The sequence below is a fragment of the Fusarium mangiferae genome (genome assembly GCF_900044065.1).
Source record: "Fusarium mangiferae strain MRC7560 genome assembly, contig: FMAN_scaffold006, whole genome shotgun sequence".
Taxonomy (NCBI): Eukaryota; Fungi; Ascomycota; class Sordariomycetes; order Hypocreales; family Nectriaceae; genus Fusarium; species Fusarium mangiferae.
In genome coordinates, this window is record NW_024573926.1 from 1651477 (window position 1) to 1669676 (window position 18200).

At 49.2% G+C, this 18200-nt stretch overlaps 6 protein-coding genes across 6 annotated transcripts; 2 read left to right on the top strand and 4 right to left on the bottom strand.

Moving 5' to 3' along the window:
- Positions 1-840: 840 nt before the first annotated feature.
- Positions 841-1926, top strand: FMAN_03265 (putative ketopantoate hydroxymethyltransferase; the record flags this gene model as incomplete). The annotated part of the gene is made up of 2 exons (XM_041832059.1): positions 841-1266; positions 1315-1926. 2 exons carry the CDS (start codon positions 841-843, stop codon positions 1924-1926), a joined length of 1038 nt encoding a protein of 345 aa, XP_041682561.1.
- A 165-nt stretch (positions 1927-2091) lies between these two features.
- Positions 2092-2642, bottom strand: FMAN_03266 (putative APG12-component of the autophagic system; the record flags this gene model as incomplete). Its single annotated transcript, XM_041832060.1, has 2 exons — positions 2092-2154; positions 2229-2642. 2 exons carry the CDS (start codon positions 2640-2642, stop codon positions 2092-2094), a joined length of 477 nt encoding a protein of 158 aa, XP_041682562.1.
- Positions 2643-3136: 494 nt separating this feature from the next.
- Positions 3137-5308, bottom strand: FMAN_03267 (uncharacterized protein; the record flags this gene model as incomplete). Its single annotated transcript, XM_041832061.1, has 1 exon — positions 3137-5308. The coding sequence occupies one exon, from the start codon at positions 5306-5308 to the stop codon at positions 3137-3139; it is 2172 nt and encodes a 723-aa protein (XP_041682563.1).
- A 1314-nt stretch (positions 5309-6622) lies between these two features.
- On the bottom strand, positions 6623-8613 carry FMAN_03268 (uncharacterized protein; the record flags this gene model as incomplete). The annotated part of the gene is made up of 3 exons (XM_041832062.1): positions 6623-6754; positions 6808-8136; positions 8185-8613. 3 exons carry the CDS (start codon positions 8611-8613, stop codon positions 6623-6625), a joined length of 1890 nt encoding a protein of 629 aa, XP_041682564.1.
- A 1271-nt stretch (positions 8614-9884) lies between these two features.
- FMAN_03269 (uncharacterized protein) lies at positions 9885-11396 on the top strand (the record flags this gene model as incomplete). The annotated part of the gene is made up of 1 exon (XM_041832065.1): positions 9885-11396. One exon carries the CDS (start codon positions 9885-9887, stop codon positions 11394-11396), a length of 1512 nt encoding a protein of 503 aa, XP_041682565.1.
- A 636-nt stretch (positions 11397-12032) lies between these two features.
- Positions 12033-13652, bottom strand: FMAN_03270 (uncharacterized protein; the record flags this gene model as incomplete). The annotated part of the gene is made up of 3 exons (XM_041832066.1): positions 12033-12224; positions 12281-13139; positions 13189-13652. The coding sequence occupies 3 exons, from the start codon at positions 13650-13652 to the stop codon at positions 12033-12035; spliced, it is 1515 nt and encodes a 504-aa protein (XP_041682566.1).
- Between the last annotated feature and the right edge of the window lie 4548 nt (positions 13653-18200).

The following is an 18200-nucleotide window of genomic DNA, read 5'->3' on the forward strand; positions in this document are numbered from 1 at the left end:
CTGCATATAAAGTTGCTGCGGTAGGGAAAACATATGTATATGACAAGATATACATACAGATACAGATACTTGCCGGGCTATTACTTATTGTGGATGCCATGTCCCTCGGTTCTCGCATGCGTATTCGGATCTAGATACTTTCATCACAACCCCCTCCATTTCCAAATCCTCGGTACAAGTACCCAGCCAACCTCAACCAAAGCCGTTACACTTCCCCCACTACACCTCCATCTCGGCACAGCCAGTAACAACCTCGGCTTCCGAATACATTCGATGACTGTTTGTAACTTTCCGTGACCTCAGTATTTGTAGTTAATCATTGTATTCCAGTAAAATTCGGGGTATAATTCAGTAGCCTAGGATATACATGTAAATGAAATGGCGGCTCAACATCAACGGATCTTCGGTCATTCGGCCATTCGCATGCCCTGAAAGGACTAGCCTAAATTAAATTTCACTTCCAGAACCCCAAAAAGTTACTGCGTGGGGCGCAGGCCAGGGGTGCTGAGAAAAAACACCAAGATACTCAAATATACAACGTAGGGTTCATCATGGTTCAGACATGAATAAAACCTTTGCTTTCCCCGACTTTCTGACTAGATCGCAACTCTAACTGTCATAAACGAAACAGCATTAGTCAAGATACTTCTTTCATAATTTTTCCCCTTTCAAAAAGGATCACCATAGACTTCTTGAGCCACTGTCTCTATCGGTCTGAGATCTGCCTGCAAGTACCTCAAGTTTCTGTCACTCCCAACTCGACAAGCACGCGACACCTTATCTTCCACCTCAACCCACTCCACTAGCACTTCCCTTTACTCCTATCTATTGCCCTTCCTCATGTCGTCTCTTATCAGTCCTACCATGAGGTCATGTGCCTCTCTCCTATCCCGGGTGTCCGTCCCATCCACTCGGCCGGCATCCCGGACCCTCGGCCGAGCCGTTCGGCCCCTCATCATCGGAGGTGCGGCGCAAACCCGGTACAGCTCTCACTCTCCCATGGGTGCACCTCCGGCCGTTCAACGTAAGAAGGTCACTGTCGGAACTCTTCGTTCCATGCACCGCAAGGGTGATCCCATCACTGTCATGACAGCTCATGACTTTCCTAGTGGTCATGTCGCTGACCATGCTGGTATGGACATCATCCTTGTGGGAGACAGTCTCGCCATGGTAGCACTGGGTATGGAGGATACGAGTGAGATTATCTTGGAAGAGATGCTTTTACATTGTCGGTCTGTTGCGAGGGCGACAAAGTCGGCTTTCACTGTAAGACCCCTGTCTTTCTATATGCAAGTAATAAACTAATCCCAGTAGGTTGGAGATCTACCCATGGGCACGTATGAGATTAGTCCTGACCAGGCTCTGGCTACTGCTATCCGTTTCATCAAGGAAGGCCGTGTCCAAGGTGTCAAGCTTGAAGGTGGCAAGGAGATGGCCCCTACTATTAAGAAGATTACCACCGCTGGCATTCCTGTCCTTGGCCACATTGGCTTGACCCCTCAACGACAAAATGCACTTGGTGGCTTCCGTGTCCAGGGCAAGACAAGTAGTGGTGCAATGAGCATTCTTGAAGACGCCCTTGCTCTTCAGGAAGCTGGTTGCTTCGCCATGGTTGTTGAGGCAGTTCCTGCTGAGGTGGCCGCGCTCATCACTAAAAAGCTCTCCGTTCCCACTATCGGTATTGGCGCCGGTAACGGTACCTCGGGCCAAGTCCTGGTACAAGTCGATATGATTGGAAATTTCCCTCCTGGTCGATTCCTTCCCAAGTTTGTCAAGAAATACGGTGATGTCTGGGGTGAGAGCTTGAGAGCCATCGAGGCGTATCGGGATGAAGTCAAGTCGCGCCAATACCCTGCTCCTGAGCACACATACCCCATTTCGGCGGAGGAACTTGACAGCTTTACTAAAGCGGTGAAAGATTCCTAGATGAGATGATGATACCCCAGAAGTAGTTGCGAGGTTTTGGAGAGGGAAGCTTGTCGAATTCGTGTGTCGTAGCGCAGTCATAGAGGTCGCATAGCTCGGAGTTTGGGTTGAGTAGATGTCATAGCCTTTTGTATATCCAGATAGAAGAATTCAGCCTTATTAGAATCATCCAAAAGCAGGCGTCAGTGAGTAGGCCACCACAAGTTGGCCGTGGGCGTTTTTAAAGCACTAGATATGTCAGTTTCCGTAACTTCACAGCCTGGTAATCCATCATAGGCCTTATGATAGGCTACGAGACTCACCTGATGTAGGTTGCCTACAACCTCGTCCAAAGACGGCGCAAAGGCACTGTTGACGTACAAGAAGACACTGTCTGTTTCTTTGCACCTCAATTTCTTTCTGAGATATCTCACAACCTCTTCAAAGCGTCTCGTCGCACTGATCTTGCACACGTCTTGCGCCAACGACGGAGCGGACCCCACGGGTTTAAACCGCACCACAACCTTGTCTGCCTTGAAGGCTCCAGCAGTCGCAAGTGCGGCGCTCGCATCCCGTGGTAGATCTGCCAGCACCACTGAGGCGGACATAGTAAGTGGTAAGTTTGGAGACGCAGCGCCGCTGCCTGCTCCTTCATTATCGGCGAGGGGCATAGGTGAGGCGTTGGAGGGTGATGGAGATGGCGAGGGCACCCATTCTGGTGGTGGGTTGTCTGACATTTTGAAGAATTTGTCCCTCTGAGAGTGGGGAATTCTCGACTCGGTGAGTGAATGTTGAAATTTGTTGGTGTTGAAAGCCAAGTATGCAGCCGTTTGTAAGTAACTCAGTTGTGAAACTGTCGCCTAATGTAAGTGGAGGTTGCTTATGACAGCACAGTGTTGCTTTTAAAGCACTGTGCATGATACTGGCATGTAGTTAAGCCTCATCATGACACCTCAATCAAACGCTGCGGGTGCTTCATTACCCTGACACAAACACAAACTCTCTCTCTTTTCTTTCTTTCTTGTTTGTTCTTACAAACAGGATACAAACTCTGTTCGGTTTAATTCCATCGTATACCACATTAGATTAGCAATGATGAGCTGAGAGTGTATTGTCTAAGCTAGGTACATCCGAAGCCGCTATGTTACATCTTTTCAGTCGGCCATTCCGGAGCGGAGTTTTTCTTGTAACTAATGGTCCTCTTGAATTCAGTTTTCTCTCTGGTGGTCCCCTATTCAGTCTGTCTCAGATACTGACAAAGCTTCTCATACTCCTCAACTGTCCGGGGTGCTGAACGTTCAGTCTCGATGCTCCCCATGATAGCATCCATCATGTTACCCCTGACGCTCTCATAAACCTTGCTCACCCAGCTACCAATAGTCTTCTTACCCTCAGTTAGAAGGCCTTTGTGTACGTTGTATAGAGGATCATCATCAAGACCACATTGTGTCGGGACTTCCAACTTGGATCGAACCCAAGTATACAATGGAGCGGTTCCATCGCCTAGTTTGGTGGCCACGTCGACAGAGCTTAGTGCCATATTAGGATAGAATATGGAGGAAGCTGTGTCTACGATCGCTTTGTGGAACTGGCCACGGAACACTGCAAGACTAGATATCGGACAATCGATCTTCTCGGCAGTCAGGAATTGCGCAACGGGTGCCATTACAGCATCGACGGTGGGTACAATACGATCCTTCCAGCAACCAATATTGTGGTCAAACCACTCCCGTTCGACGACAGCGAAAACAGCCTCGCTGATTCTCTCGATAGCGGCATCACCGAGGCCAAAAGCGTGGAAAGGTCCATTCTCCGTTTTGTTGAGAAGTACTTTTTCGCGGAGTGTGTCCAGGAAAAGTCGATGTGTCGCCCGAAGCTCGACTGCTTGGCATGAAACGTAAATGTGACAAGCACACATATGAGCAACAAGATCAGCAGCCTCCATGGTTCGTCGAGCTGAAAGCAGAGCAAGTGAATTGATGCCCTGATTATTCATCTCAGCCGACATGACGTGAGACGAGACCGGGTGAGCGAGGGCAGCTAACTCAGACATGTAGGCAGACATGTTTACATCGATGCCCTTCATGGTGAAATTCTCCTTGTCGCTAATATTGAGATTGGCTTCAAGGCCATTGTTGGTCGAGGGGTTAATCATCTCGCTGACTTGAGAGAAGAGCATGCGTCCAATCATCTGGAGAGCAAGTCTTGTCTTGTCCATGGCGGAAGTTACAACAACAGCCTGGAAGTTCCCTCCTGAGTACACATCGCCAACCACTTTTCCATCCTTCTCTGATGCGTCAATTAAGGGATTGTCGGATGTCGAATTTAATTCCACGGAGATCTGTCTCTGGGCAAGAAGTAAGTCCTCTAGATAAGGACCAATCCATTGGGGACTTGTGCGAGTAGAATATCGATCTTGCCAAAGGCCTTCACCAGTTCTCTTGCGTTCGTCTAGTCCGACGACGAATTCCGAACCTTTCAGAAAGCTTCTTATGTTGGCAGCAGCCTCAATCTGGCCAGGGTGCGGTCGTACAGCATGGATAAAAGGGGTTGTCCACTCAACGTTGCCACCCATGGCCTCGGATGCGAATGCTGTCAAAACCTGAGCAAGCACAGCCAGCTGTTGAGCGTCATGGAGGACCAGGCTGGCAACAGATACAGATGGAGCAGTTCCATTGATAAGACCGAGAGCTTCTTTCGGCCCAAGACCACTTGGTGAGAGACCACTGGCCCGTAGAGCTTCATCTGAAGGCATCACCTTGGCTGACGACCCTCTGCCCACTTGAACGAAAACATCAGGGTTTCCAGTGACCGCCCCAGCGATGTAAGATAAAGGCATGAGATCTCCAGACGCTGAAATAGTACCTCGAATAGGAACCATAGGGGTAATATCGCGGTGAAGCAGGTTGATCAACCTCTCCAATACTTCCAGCCGAACAGCGCTTTGTCCACGCATGTTCTGGTTCGCCCGAGTAAGGATAGCTCCTCGAACCCATTCAGGGGGCATGACGTGAGAAGTCTCTCTTTCAGAGTTGCTCCCAGGATTCTTGTCAGTAGAAGTGATGATGGCACTCTGTGTATGTTGGAGAGCGCCGATTTGGTTCTCCAACCATTCGGCGGTTCGAACATCTGCACTTCCTCCAAAACCTGTATTGACACCATATACTACGTATTTGTGTGACAAGTACTCAGCTAGTGCGTCAACACTTAGAGCGATGCGGCGCGCGAGCTCCTCGTCTTTGCTGATCTCAGGCTTGACATCATGACGAGCGACTGCGATAAGAGAAGCAATGTCGAGATTTTTGCCATCGAGAATAATCTTCTCTTTGCCGCTCTTCAAGGCTCGTAGTCGTTTCCAAATATCCAGTGTTGAGTTGGCATGAGCTGAGGCTTTGAGGTTCATGGTGAGATATGCTGGAGTTAGTGCAAACAAAGCTTGAGGAGTGTTGGCAGCGATTAAGAGTGAAGGTTCAATGTTCGCACAAAGCTTTTCTGGTAAGATATTTCACCTCCCAGTCAAGTTTTCTCCCAGCTCTGATGTTGTCAGTGAGAGCGAATCACTCAAGCGGCGACGTCCAGCACCTGTTTAAGTCAGAAGACCAGTTAAGTCCAACGGCCTTGGACTTCTTACCTCCAATTTCTCTTTTTTTTATCTCTTTTCTCACTTGAGATGCACCGATTGCGGCCTTGGGGTCAAAGATTTTAGGGAACTGAGCCCAAGTATCACACAGTTCAGACTTGTCCAAGCTTGGCAGGTCCAATTTCAACATGTGATAGAGGTCCTCGTGGGCTTACACTAGAGAGTTTTGCGCTTGTAGCAATGAGAATTGAAAAGAAGAGGAAAATCAATGTGGTCTCAGCCGAAAATCGGTGAGAGACAAAAGAAACACATACGTAAAGTTCCATAACGTGCGTCTGCCAATCAACTACTGCAGGCTGAAAACGCCACATAGGTAGGAGATAGAACTCATGCAAGGCACTTGTCTATGACAGAAATAACCAATGATTCACTTACATTTATGCTGAAGCAGCTCACCTTAACTGTGCATCATGCCACAAAGACCGTGCTTTGTTCAAGTATTCATGTTACATAACATGTAGGTACATATACATGTCCTAAACACATATCTACATCAGACCTTTCTGGTCATCGTCGTAAAGCAGTCGCTGTTGCTTTTGCGATATAATTCTTCCGCTCCAATGCCTTGCCCTGGTTCCTCTTTGTACAACCCTTCATCAAACCCATCTCAGCCGTTTGTCCTAACCATGCCTCTCGAAATGGACCGCGACGAAACGCCCCAAAAATCAGTTACCATGTATGCAGTCCAATCAGAACAAATGAAATGGCCGACTAGACCGTGGGATAATGTGCCAAAAACCATGCCGCTCTGCGCCGTCGCATGCAGTTCATGCTTATAAGGTAAAAGGAGAAAGCGATAGTAAAGAAGACGCGGACATCTTGAACCGAAAGACTGTCCGGTAATGCCGCCATTAAGCGCAAGGCTAACCAAACTCATGAGGTATCTTTGATGTTTGTACACTGCGTGCTGTGGGAATTTGAACCGAAATGCGCAAAATGGACATCATAAAGAGTTTGTTTCGTGGGATGCCAGTAACATAGTCCATGAGCTGCGGACCATGACAAGGCCTGAGATGATGATGATGATGGTGATGCGATGTTGAAAAGATTTATGTCGTATTATTTTATGAATGGTCGTTACCAGACTTCCTCCTCGTCAGAACCGGATGCGTACTTAGGCATCCTCTTGATTTGTGACAGGAGAGAATCAAGCTCAGTCCAGTTTTCGTCGTTTTCAGCAAACTTCCGGTGTTTGCGAGATAGAATGTGCTACAAGAGTTAGATTTTTACAAGCATATCCTGGGGAAAAAGGAATTACACACCTCGTCAAAATCGCGGAACTTGTCCTGACAGTTCTCGCAATAGCCAGGCTTGAGGTCCCGCTTGCTCTTAAGAGGTTGCGACTGTGTCCTCCGCTCAGTCTTTTGAGTATCCTCTTCTTGCACCTCAGCAGGTCGCGAAGTGTGTCGGCCCATCGTTGTTGATCTGCTAGATGCAACATCCATTGAAACCTCAGCAAGACGGCGCGAGCTCACGTCGAAGGAAGCAGGGGCAGCCTTCTGCAACACCTTGCGCTGCAGGCCGTGAACCTCTTTACTGGTTCCAGCCTTTGCTCCATTGATACCAGATGTCGAAGAGATCATCTGCGATCGAATGGCTGAGGTGATGTTAGAAGGCTGCACTCCAGATGCCACAGGCTCGCCGGCAAAAAGCCGGCCAGCAGCAGCACGGCTTGTAAAGGCGTTCTGGGGTCGGGCATCCACTGCTTTCGACATTGTGGCCCTGGCGGGGTTGAAGATATCAGTCGGTGTCGCAGCACGGGCTCTGCTCTGACCATCCTCCATCTCAGCAATGGTTCGCTTTCCTGTCACCGGCTTAGGCATTGGGACCTGAGGGGGCTTGAGAACAGGGGCAGCTTCCTCACGCTTGGCAAGGCGTGCCTTTTCCTGCTCTCGTTGTCTTCGATGATCCTTTTCAGGCACATCATGGTCCTCCACAAATGGGCATCGGCCGTTGCCTACACTTCGGAACTGAGGCCATTCACCATCTGCCTTATTAGCAACCTTGGGGTACTCTCGAACCATGATGGGCTTGTTCTTCTCGTCCATATCCCATACATAAATGTGAGGTCCTTTGAAATAGCATAATTCACGATGAACAGCAGAAGGATCGCGGTCAGATGGTCCGTTTAGACGTTCATTGTGCAACAGCTGAAGCAGGTTGGGCTCCCTTGAAGCACCGTAATTACCACGAGCAGCTGTTGATCTTGAACCGTACGTGCTTTGGCTTGTCTCAGCCTCAAGCAAGACTGCAAGCATGTTTTGGAACTTCTCCAGTGTCCAAATCTTCTTGCCCATCTCACGAGCTTTGTACAGCACGTCATTGTTCTTTGATCCTCGGGTTCGCTTCAGAGGATCATCAAGCTGTTGAGACCTTGAAGGTGCATTGCGGAACTCGGACAGTAGCTTTCTTCGAGCTTCGGTATTACGGTTTAGTAACGATGGATTGATGGTCTGAGGCTGTTCTTCGGACTCGTTGTGCTCCCCATGGTGTCCTTGGTTCTGGTCTTGGTGCGCCTCTTGTCTTTCAGGTGGGATTGTTCGAGTCGTGACGACGTGGGTAACGTCAATGGAGAAGAAGGGTTCTTGTCTCTGAAGCAAGGTCAGTGGGGCCCATCAAAACTTTCGAGGTTAACATACAGCACCAAGATAGTTGACCCTCTTTGTTAGTCTAGCACGAACATCATCGGGTATGCTCTCGAAATAGAAGACCATTTTAGGAAACTTGGCACGGTGATGCTTCTTCCATGCCTCCTTCTCGGTGTCGGCCTCACGGGAGACATTTGTCGGGGCAGCCCTCGAGGTTCTTTCCTTGGTAGAAGGACGCGTAGCGCCGCGTTGAACCAGAACCTGAGTCCTGGTAGACCGGGTTGGTGATCGAACCGGACGCTGCACGCCATTATCGAGTACCTGCTTCTTTAGAGGCGGCGGCTGGCCATAGGTTTCTTCACGCTGAACGGTAGCATATGAACGCTTCTGCTTAGCATATCCAGCCAGAGCGGAAGCACCTCTCAGAGGCGAATTGGCAACATTTGGGTTGTTCGTTAACGGGCCCCGTCTCGAAGACATGGCCGATATGGGACCAGGCGTTGGTGACAAAGATATCGTTGCCATATAAAGCCCGTGAACTGCTCTGGAGAGGAGAGACCAGAGCAGACCAGAGGGCGTTTAAGCAGAACGACAAAAGTCGAGAGCGAACGTCAAGGATGACGTGACAAGATTTGAGCTGTTATTGGTGGTGGTCGATCGTGGTGGCAGACGGACGGGTAGTGGTAGTAGCGAGGACGGTACGGTTAGTAGTGGAGGGGCTGGGAGGATGAGACTTGTGACAGCACGCGACGCGGAGCCTGACACGTCAAAGCGACTAGACAGAGACAATGCGAGGCAACAAAGAGAGGTAATAGATGCTAACGACACATGAGAGCTCGCGGAGATGGCAAAGATGTAAAAGGAAAAGAAGCCAACAGCAGACGCAGTCAAATGATGAGCGAGCAACAAATCGGCCGTTATGTTGTTTTGGTAGGTACTGAACCTTTTCCTAGGCCTGGTGCTTTGGATGGAGGGAAACGAGCCAAGTGAGGGACAGACTCCATCGAATTTTGATGACTGAGCAGACCAAAGCAAAGCAAAGCAGGCCGTGTTGTTAAGAGTCGCGCTTGGCACAACAGCACTATACCGCTCCTGGGCCAGTTCGGCGACTAGCAGGGCCTTCTGGGAGGGGCCGCCGGGGGCCCTGTACCTCCAGTGAAGGCCTTCTGTGGCCTGCTGGACGTCCACTGCGAGAAAAACACCTCTTCGCACGGGCCAGTCGCCTAAAAGCCACCCAGCAACCAGAGGCACTACAGCCAGAAACGGGAAATTGGGAGAGACGAGACCAGACAACAAAATTTCAGCCTCGTACCGCAGACGGGGGATTCACGCGAGACATGAGAGGAAACAATAACAAAGAGTCAAGACATGGACGTTTAATTGTGTTTGTTTTTCAATTAACGGAGTCTATAATGCACAAGAGGAATGAAAAGGTAATTGCATAATTAGCTTACATAGTCTATGCATAGAAAAGACATCATTCTGACCGACCCTGGTGCGTCTCCCGCATTGAAACACATCCACTATCCAATCTCGTCTTGAGCCTCACGCTTTTCCGCTGTCTCGCAACTAAAGTTAGCCTCGGCCCATCCTTGTCATAATTTTGGTCTGGCGTCATCACCGAGATCTTTGAGGTCTCTGGCGCAAATTGGCCGTGTACGAGGGGTTCAATTGATGTAAGAGCTCCAAGTTCCGCTAACAAAGCTCATCAACCGCTTAAACTCAATCTCAGATCATCGTTGATCCTCAAGATGAAGCTCCCTCGAGCTCCATTACGGAGCTTTGAGCATCGTCTGCCCCTCAGAGCTCGGTCGGTGAGGAACATATCAACAATATCTACTCCAACAAAGACGACAACATGCCGAACTCTACCGTCAGATGCCCCGGCCAGCCGCCGGGCGTATGCCGTTGTCTCCGCCGCCGACCTCCGATTCGGACAGCCAGTCTACGAAACACATCCTCACATCCTAAAACCAAACGAAATCACACAAGGGATCACGGCGCAAGAATATGCTGATCGCCGAGCTCTCCTCGCACAGTCGATGACAGAGGGCAGTATTGCCGTTCTGCATGCTGCATCTCTCCAGTACAAGTCTGGTGCTGTCTTTCACCAATATCGACAAGAGTCCAACTTTCTATACCTTACAGGATGGATGGAAGAAAATGCCATCGCGGTGATTGAAAAGACTGGTCCTGAGTATGGTGACTACATATTCCGTATGTTTGTCAAGCCCAAGAATGCCCGTGAGGAGCAATGGAATGGTTATCGCAATGGTGTGGATGCTGCGAGAGATATCTTCAACGCCGATGAAGCGTATACGATAAACGAGGCAGAGCAATTGCTCCCCAAGATTCTCAAATCTGCCAAACTCATATATGCAGACTCACCACCTTCAAAAGGTAGTGTTGCTTCGACAGCTACTTGGCTTTGGGGACTCATCTCAGGGCGAGAATCTCGACCATCCAGAACACCGCTCTACTCCGTCATGAACAAGCTTCGGGTGGTCAAGAGTGAAGCAGAAGTCGCTAACATGCGTATTGCTGGTCAAATTTCAGGTCGTGTCATCACAGATGCAATGCGCCGACCATGGAAACGTGAGAAGGACTTGCATTGGTTCCTTGACTACCAATTCGCCGTCAATGGCTGCGAAGGCCCGGCATATATCCCCGTCGTAGCTGGCGGTGAGCGCGCAAACTGCATTCACTACACGGTTAATAACAGCACGTTCAAAGAGGACGAATTCATCCTCATTGACGCCGGCGGTGAGTATGGCACCTACATCACCGACATATCCCGCACTTGGCCAGCTTCCGGCCGCTTTACCCCTGCTCAGCGCGACCTATACCAGGCCGTCCTCAATGTGCAGCGATCTAGTGTGTCACTCTGCAGGGAATCCTCCAAGCTCTCACTAGAGGACATTCACAACGTTACCGCGCGGGGTCTTGTTGACCAACTGCGCGGCATCGGGTTCAACGTCAACATGGCCAACATTGACCAGCTGTTTCCCCACCACGTTGGTCACTACATCGGCCTTGACGTGCATGACTGCCCTGGCTACAGCCGTCGCGAGACTCTTCGCAAGGGTCACTGCGTTACCATAGAGCCGGGTGTTTACGTCCCCCATGATGACCGATGGCCGGCCGCCTTCCGGGGTATGGGCGTCCGAATCGAGGACAGCGTATGCGTAGACGACGACTCGCCCTACATTCTGTCCACTGAGGCCGTCAAAGAGATTGACGATATCGAGGCGCTGCGATCATGACATGTAATACTCAACCTGTGACATACTGATATAGACCTGGACCTAGACGTCTGAAATAAAATGTACAGTAAATAGGATCAATACGACTGTGACGGTCGTTGTGTTACTCTTGACGACCCACTCGAAATTTTGTTGCTAGGCCTACAAATGATGTTATTGCAGCTCAATCTGGAAAACAAAAGAAAACCGCGCGTGGTTCATGACTAGGATCATGAATGGGTCAAGCCACAACCGCTGCAGGTGAAATTAAATGCATGCAAGAAATCATACGTACATACATAACCCGCTGCTGATCTTTGTTTATTAGATCTGGGTTTTGTTTAGCTATTTCCGTGTAAAGATCTGATCTTTGTTGTGACAATAATCATCAACATACAGGGTAATATCTCACGGTAACAAAATGAGTCTCCGCAAGGTGCTATGGAGACAGACCCCAGCCTCGCCTAGTCATCATGGCAGTAATCCCAAACCGGATCCGGTATGATATGACAAATAAGGCACAGCGCGTTCAATTGTCCATCGAGACTGGCCAATGAAGGATGCATAATTAGGATGAGCAGTGTATGCTGCGCGATTCATCTCTGGGGTATATTTATACACAATCCCAAGAGTCCTTGGGACAAAATCATGTCTATTCTAGCAGAAACCTCTTGGATCGAAGAGTGTCCGGCTGTGATTCGGCATCAAGAATGGCTGTCGAGCCGAGGCGCTGAGGAGCTGCTCAAATGCCTGTAGACGTCTGGCTAACTCTTGATGTTCCTTCATGATGGACCTATTGCGCCTTTCTAAGTACTGAATATATTCGGTCGCCTTTGTTAAAACAGTGCCCTGTATTACGTCAGTCATCATGTCCGTATTTAATGTTGATGGGAATCACCACTGACCTTGCTCACTTTGGGCGCTCGCTGTGAGTTTTCACCCTCTTCAGTTCCGTCTTCCGGTATCGAATGGAGGGCGGGTACAGCATCGCGTAGCTCGGCGATCTTGTCCTTAAGATTTGTTCGATACTTTCGCTCAATATCATTATGGGCTGTTCGATCTCCTGGTTTAAGTTTATCTTTGCCCTTTATATCGGATGTGGCGGTGTTGGTGCGTGAGAGTCCTGGTCTAGCAGAACTCAAACCTGTCTCGCTCGATGCCTCCGTCTTGACGTCCTGGTTCCTCGATGGAGCCTTCGAGCTATTGGCTGGCGTAGGCGTTTGTTTTTGGCTGCGGTCCCCTGTTGGTGTTCCCAACAGTGAGTCGATGCTGCTATTGAAGTCGGGTGGGAGTCCTGTACCAAGACCAGCTCCAAATCCTAAACCAAATCCACTCGGGGGCATGTAGCTGGCTGGTGTCCGACCAGTATTCATCGCGATAGCAAGAAGTCTCCTCTGCTCATCGTTGCTCAGAACCTGATTATTGCCCATACCCGACATGGTCTGCCCGAACCCCGCGTTCATGGCTGCTGCAGTATTGCCTAACCCAAAGTCTGGTTCCATGCGTAGACCCGGCTCTGGCTTTTCCCAACTGAGCGGCGTCGAGTACAGGCCCTCTCGGGGAGGTACTTCTGGAGGTGGCATGGTCTCGATTTTTGAGAGATGTTCCTCCAGACTCATCGAGTCGAGTCCTTCTTCTTCGTCATCAGATAGAGCATTGTCTAAAGCATTGTCGTCGAAGTAGTCGGCACCCTGAAATGGAGGAGCAGTTGCATATATGCCAGTGCCAAGTCCTGGTGTTGTTGAGCTTCCTCCGTAACCCGGTCTTTGTCGTTGATCAGTTTTCTGATTATGGATATATGGCTTAAACATACCGATAATGAGTGTTAGTGTTATTGGTCATGGGGTCGAAACGCTTCGAAAAGTCAATTTCATAACTTCCTGTCCTTTCGTTTTCCTCGTCGTCGAAACGGATCCAGTAGTCCAAAGATTCCAACGCAGAATCGGTATCAACCTTTGTGCGCTTCCTTTCATGGGCATCTCGCTTCCGTTGTTGATGGCCCCGTGGGGGTCCTCTAGTAGGTAGTATGGTCTTGTTTGAGCTGGTATATGGTGACGGCATTGGAGCCTGGGTGAATGACATATCAGAGGCTGCAGTCGACTGGTAATCGAAGGATGGTCCCCCCTGGTTGCCAGATGCTCCCATGTCACCCTCTAAGCCTGTTGGTCTCCATGGCGAAGGTTCATGTTGCTGCTGAGATGTGTCGTTGTTCTGATCCACGTGATTCAGCGTCTGGTTGTTGGGCACCGCAAAAAAGTTAAGAAGATTAGGATCCATTGCTAACACGGCATCCCGGCCTGCGAGGCCGTGTTCGTCGTCCGGGAAGGGAGGTCTCGCGTGAGCAACCCGTACAGGGTCTGAGCCAGCTCAATTGGCGATGGCTACTTCGATTGAAAAACGGGTGCAATTAGGTTCAACAGCGGTTGGAAGAGCAAATAGGCCACTCGATAAAGTGTGACAATCACAAAGCTGTCGCAATGGAATTGAGGGGTCGATCTGTCAAAGCATATGACAGTGGGTCCAGCCGTGATGGAGGGTAAGAATTGATGATGCTGATGATGACAACCTCGCGAAAGGGATGAGATGGCACGGAAATAGGTTGAACTGTCGATTGAGATTCAGCGAAGTGAGGATAAGATGAGCTCGGTAAAGATGGCTAGGTGGGGTGTTGTTGAGATTGAGGCCAGATGCAGGTGCTTAAAGGAATAAGAATGCGGATGATGGGGTTGAAGAGCTGCAGAAAGGTGAATTGCAGTATGTGACAGCACTGTAAGATGGGTCGATAGCGAAAGCGACAGCCAAGGCGTACGGGCCAAGGAGCAGATTGATTCGTTGTCGGTTTGGCTGTAGATTTGATGAGGTCGAGCTTTGACTAGAGCGTGGCGGAAGCTTGTGGTTTAAGGTATGTGCTTATGGGCGGGTATGGCTTCTAGCCACAGTGCAGCAATGTTTGTGAAGGCGGGCTCTGAGTAAGTTGGAATGAATTAACCGCTCAGTTATCGCAAAATGAGATCGGGCGCAAACAGAAACAACAAATGGATCGGTCGCCAGATGTTGGTCGAGGGAGTGAAGGGTTTTACGGAGAAGGAGAGTATCAGTCGATAGGATGAGCGGACTCATGCGGCTCCCAATTCGTTGGTTGGGATTGGAAAGCCCAGGCCCAAGTTAACTAGACGGGGAACAGGACAGGACAGGACTGGGAGTCAATCCTGAGACTTGCTTTCTTGCTTGGGGAGGAGACTGGACTTGTCTTGGACTGGCTGGCTGGATAGGTCGGACGGGTAATCAAGAGGGAAAAAAAGGCCGGATTGGGGTCTTGTGAGTTGTCGTATTCGCCGCAGTCAAAAGATTGGGTTCTTTTTAGGGGTCTAATTAACTCGACTTGCGATCGAGTCACTCACTAGTTCTAGACGACAGCGTTGGGGGATGGGGTTTTCTCACAAAGCCCATGCTATGACTAGTGATATTCTCCTAGCATTGGATCTCCTTCTCAACTATTTTTCTTTTCTCTTACCCTCTCTCTTCTGCAAGCGAGTTGGCGGGACGGGGGTGCGTATGAGCAAGAGCAGATTTCTCTCCCACTGCCGGTCGACGTCGTGATGTTTGTTGCCCGTAATGGCGTGACTTTTGCCTCGAAAAGGTCCAACTTGTGCGGTTCCAACTCCAGGGGCCCTTGAAGACCCCCGGGAGTCCTGGACCGCTGGCGTAGCAAAAATTGGACGACATCGTATGATGAGCAAGGCTGAGGAGGGGAATTGTACGATGGCCAAGCCTCTCACCCATTGGCTGACTCGTGCTGAGCCGATGTCACTGCTGCCATTGGCTGCCGGGTATTATTGCCGGCTGTCATTCGTTCTTGATTGAGACTCGGAGAATGTAGAAAGCTTCAAAGTTTGTTTCTATTCGTTAGCGGTTTGTTTTAGGTCCAAAACGGGCCTATGTTTGTCTGCTTCAACCTGCAATCTGATTCATGAATCACGTGGCAGACAAGACTGTCTCTATTGAGAAACCCATGATTCCCGCTTCTCAGCTGTCGCTCTCATTCACTAACAGTCAATAACCCACTAAAAAGCGGCTTACGGAGAGCTGGGGGGGTCTTGGCAACGGTTTCTCCCTCGAGTCCTTCAGCCTCGTGCTAGTGACAAGCGATGGCTTCTAAGCTCAGCTGGCAGGCTCTAGCTCTCCATCCAGACCATTCAAGAAGCTCAGGAGGCTCACTGGTGGGTGGGGGCATCTTATGATCCTTGCCCGTCTCATTCATGGATAACCTCTGTGTTGCTCTCACAAGTTTCCTCTTCTAGGATATCCATGAAAATGATGAACATCGCAAAGGACAAGTCAACATGAAGTTGTTCGCACGAGCAAACTAAGATATACCCGCTCGATGAACTGTATCTGTGCTGTTGTCAATGTCGTCATTCTAACCCTAATAGTCTGGCTGCTTTCGAACTGGCGGCTTTTAACATCCGTACCTGACCGGATTTTAGGTTTAGGGTATCCAATTAGTGGCCAATGCTACAAGCTACGACCTTGGAGATGGGGTTTTCCTTTTTGAAGTCCTTGACATGTCTATTTTTGTCAAAATACTGAGCCCACCATATGGCCTTACCTCAAATTCGGAAAGTTGGCCTGTAGATGGGATGTCTGGAGCTCCCGTGATCAGTATGTCTTTGCACTTCACAGAGGATATGATGCGCTGCTTTTCCACAAAATGTGTAGCTTGACTATAAAATGAACCATATTGTTTCCTCCAAATTTGTGCTTTGTGATTGGAAAGAGAGTACTTGTTCAATAAACCAGACTATCATCGAAGTTAAGTCTGTAAGGCTGATGGCAAGTATACCTTTTCAGGTCTTGAGGATCTAGAGTACTATCACCCATGATAGCATGTAAGAAATAGTTACAACGAATCAAATTGTTGACCTACTGTCACGTTGGCTCGCTCAAACTGGAGGTCACATTCCGGTATCTTTGAGGGTGTTGCGAACAAACCCAATGGCTTATCTACCCTCGTCCTTTATGCTTTCCATAGTCATGCCGCAATTTAAGTGTCTCCTCTGTCAATGTACCATTCCCCATCAAGTCATATATCGTTATTTTGGCTCCCAAGGTTTTGGGAGAGTTTCCTTTCGTAAACAGTCCGGACATATTTCTTCGTCGTAAACAATGTCGTGAATATGCGAAGGTCCTTTGCATCCATTAAATACTCTCTGACACCAGCGAATATTCAGAAACCCGACATGGCCACAAGCAAACTGCCGATCCACCTGCATACACATGTTGCCTGGCCTAGTCCCACTGCGTGCGTCTGTGTAATATAACGCTCTGGTCAGGGTCTAGATTTATCTAGGTGTTTTGCACAATAACCTGCGACTTTGGTAAGTGCTATTGTTCTATATGAGCAATGCACCTGAGGCTCGTCAATGCGCAAATGGCTGGTACCTTGCTTGTGTATCCAACGAATTCGTATAATCTTCCTGGTCCAAATCCATACGTCCGATAGTTCTAAACTGCTCGGCCGTAGGAGTCTTCGCACGGCACTCGGGGGCTGTCTAATAACAGCACACACACGGCCGGCTGGGTGAAAACGAGAGGGCGATATCGAGTCGAAGTGAAGTTGAAGCCTTCTCGTTCTGAAGTTCCCTCGAGAGCGGGACGTTAAAAGCGGCCAATGGTCGCCGGGGGTAAGAAAATGCGAACAAATCAGCGACCGTCAAACAGGAGCACCAATAACAAAGAAAACAAGTAACTGCAGCGCCCTGCCCGTAGGCGCATGCAGCCTGTGTGTATCCAGATCTGATACAGCTTTCAAGGATACGCGCAAGGGTTTGCTGGTGGGTTTGCGGTTCGGATTGGCCTTTGTGGGAAGGGCTTGGAAACTAATTTGAAGCATTTCACAGAACTGATCGAGATCGCGATGTGCCTTGGCTGGCACGCAGAATGACGTTAATTCCAACCTCCAGGCGCACGGGTTGGGACAAATTTAGGGCCCCCTTCCTTATTGATTGGGCTAAGTAGCTAGTAGATGACCTAGGGGAGGAAAGAAAACTCGAGACCATGATCCTGAATGACAAAAAGACTTAAGTAACTTTACATAAACTTAAGATATCTACACTAAGTTTAGGATATCTTTTACTGGGTTTATTTTGGCATCCTATATGAAGGTCTTGTGTTTTCTTGCTCCCTGAGGATGACCTAGCGTACAGAAATTCATTGTGATTCGATTACTGCTCCTCCATTGTGTGTTTTTTACCCTCTAGTAGAACGCGAAAGAAGCACCAGCCAAACGGCGGCTCTGTGAATGTCGTCACTTCAAGGCCTGGACTCCCTTGCTCGGTTGGGGCCGCGGCGAAAAAAAACCATACGATCGACCTTGGCCTCACCGTGAGAGTTATTCATTCAACGGAATTAACTCTCGGATCTTCAACCAATCGGCCAAAGATTTGAAGTTATTTAACCCTTCTGGGTTGACTCAATCATCATGGAATCAATATAGTGTACTGAACTCGAATGCTTCTCCGAGGACAAAATAAGGTGATTCTCCTGGCCGATCGCTTGCGCCCTGGCGCAATATACTACTGCGATCAAGATCACCGTCTTTTCTCATGTAGGAATATGTAGGGCCTTTCGTTTGGATCCTTTTCTTGGTGCAGTTTCAACATGAAAAAGGAAATATATTGCCCTTGACCGAATAACACAAGAAAATCGGGGACCTAGTCCGATGGTGCATGATGAGAAGCCTTGGACGTTGAATCTCCCCGCCAATATCTTGTTTCTGTTTCAGGGTTGAGCGTTGAGCTACTCAAGCTGAACATAGCAGCATAG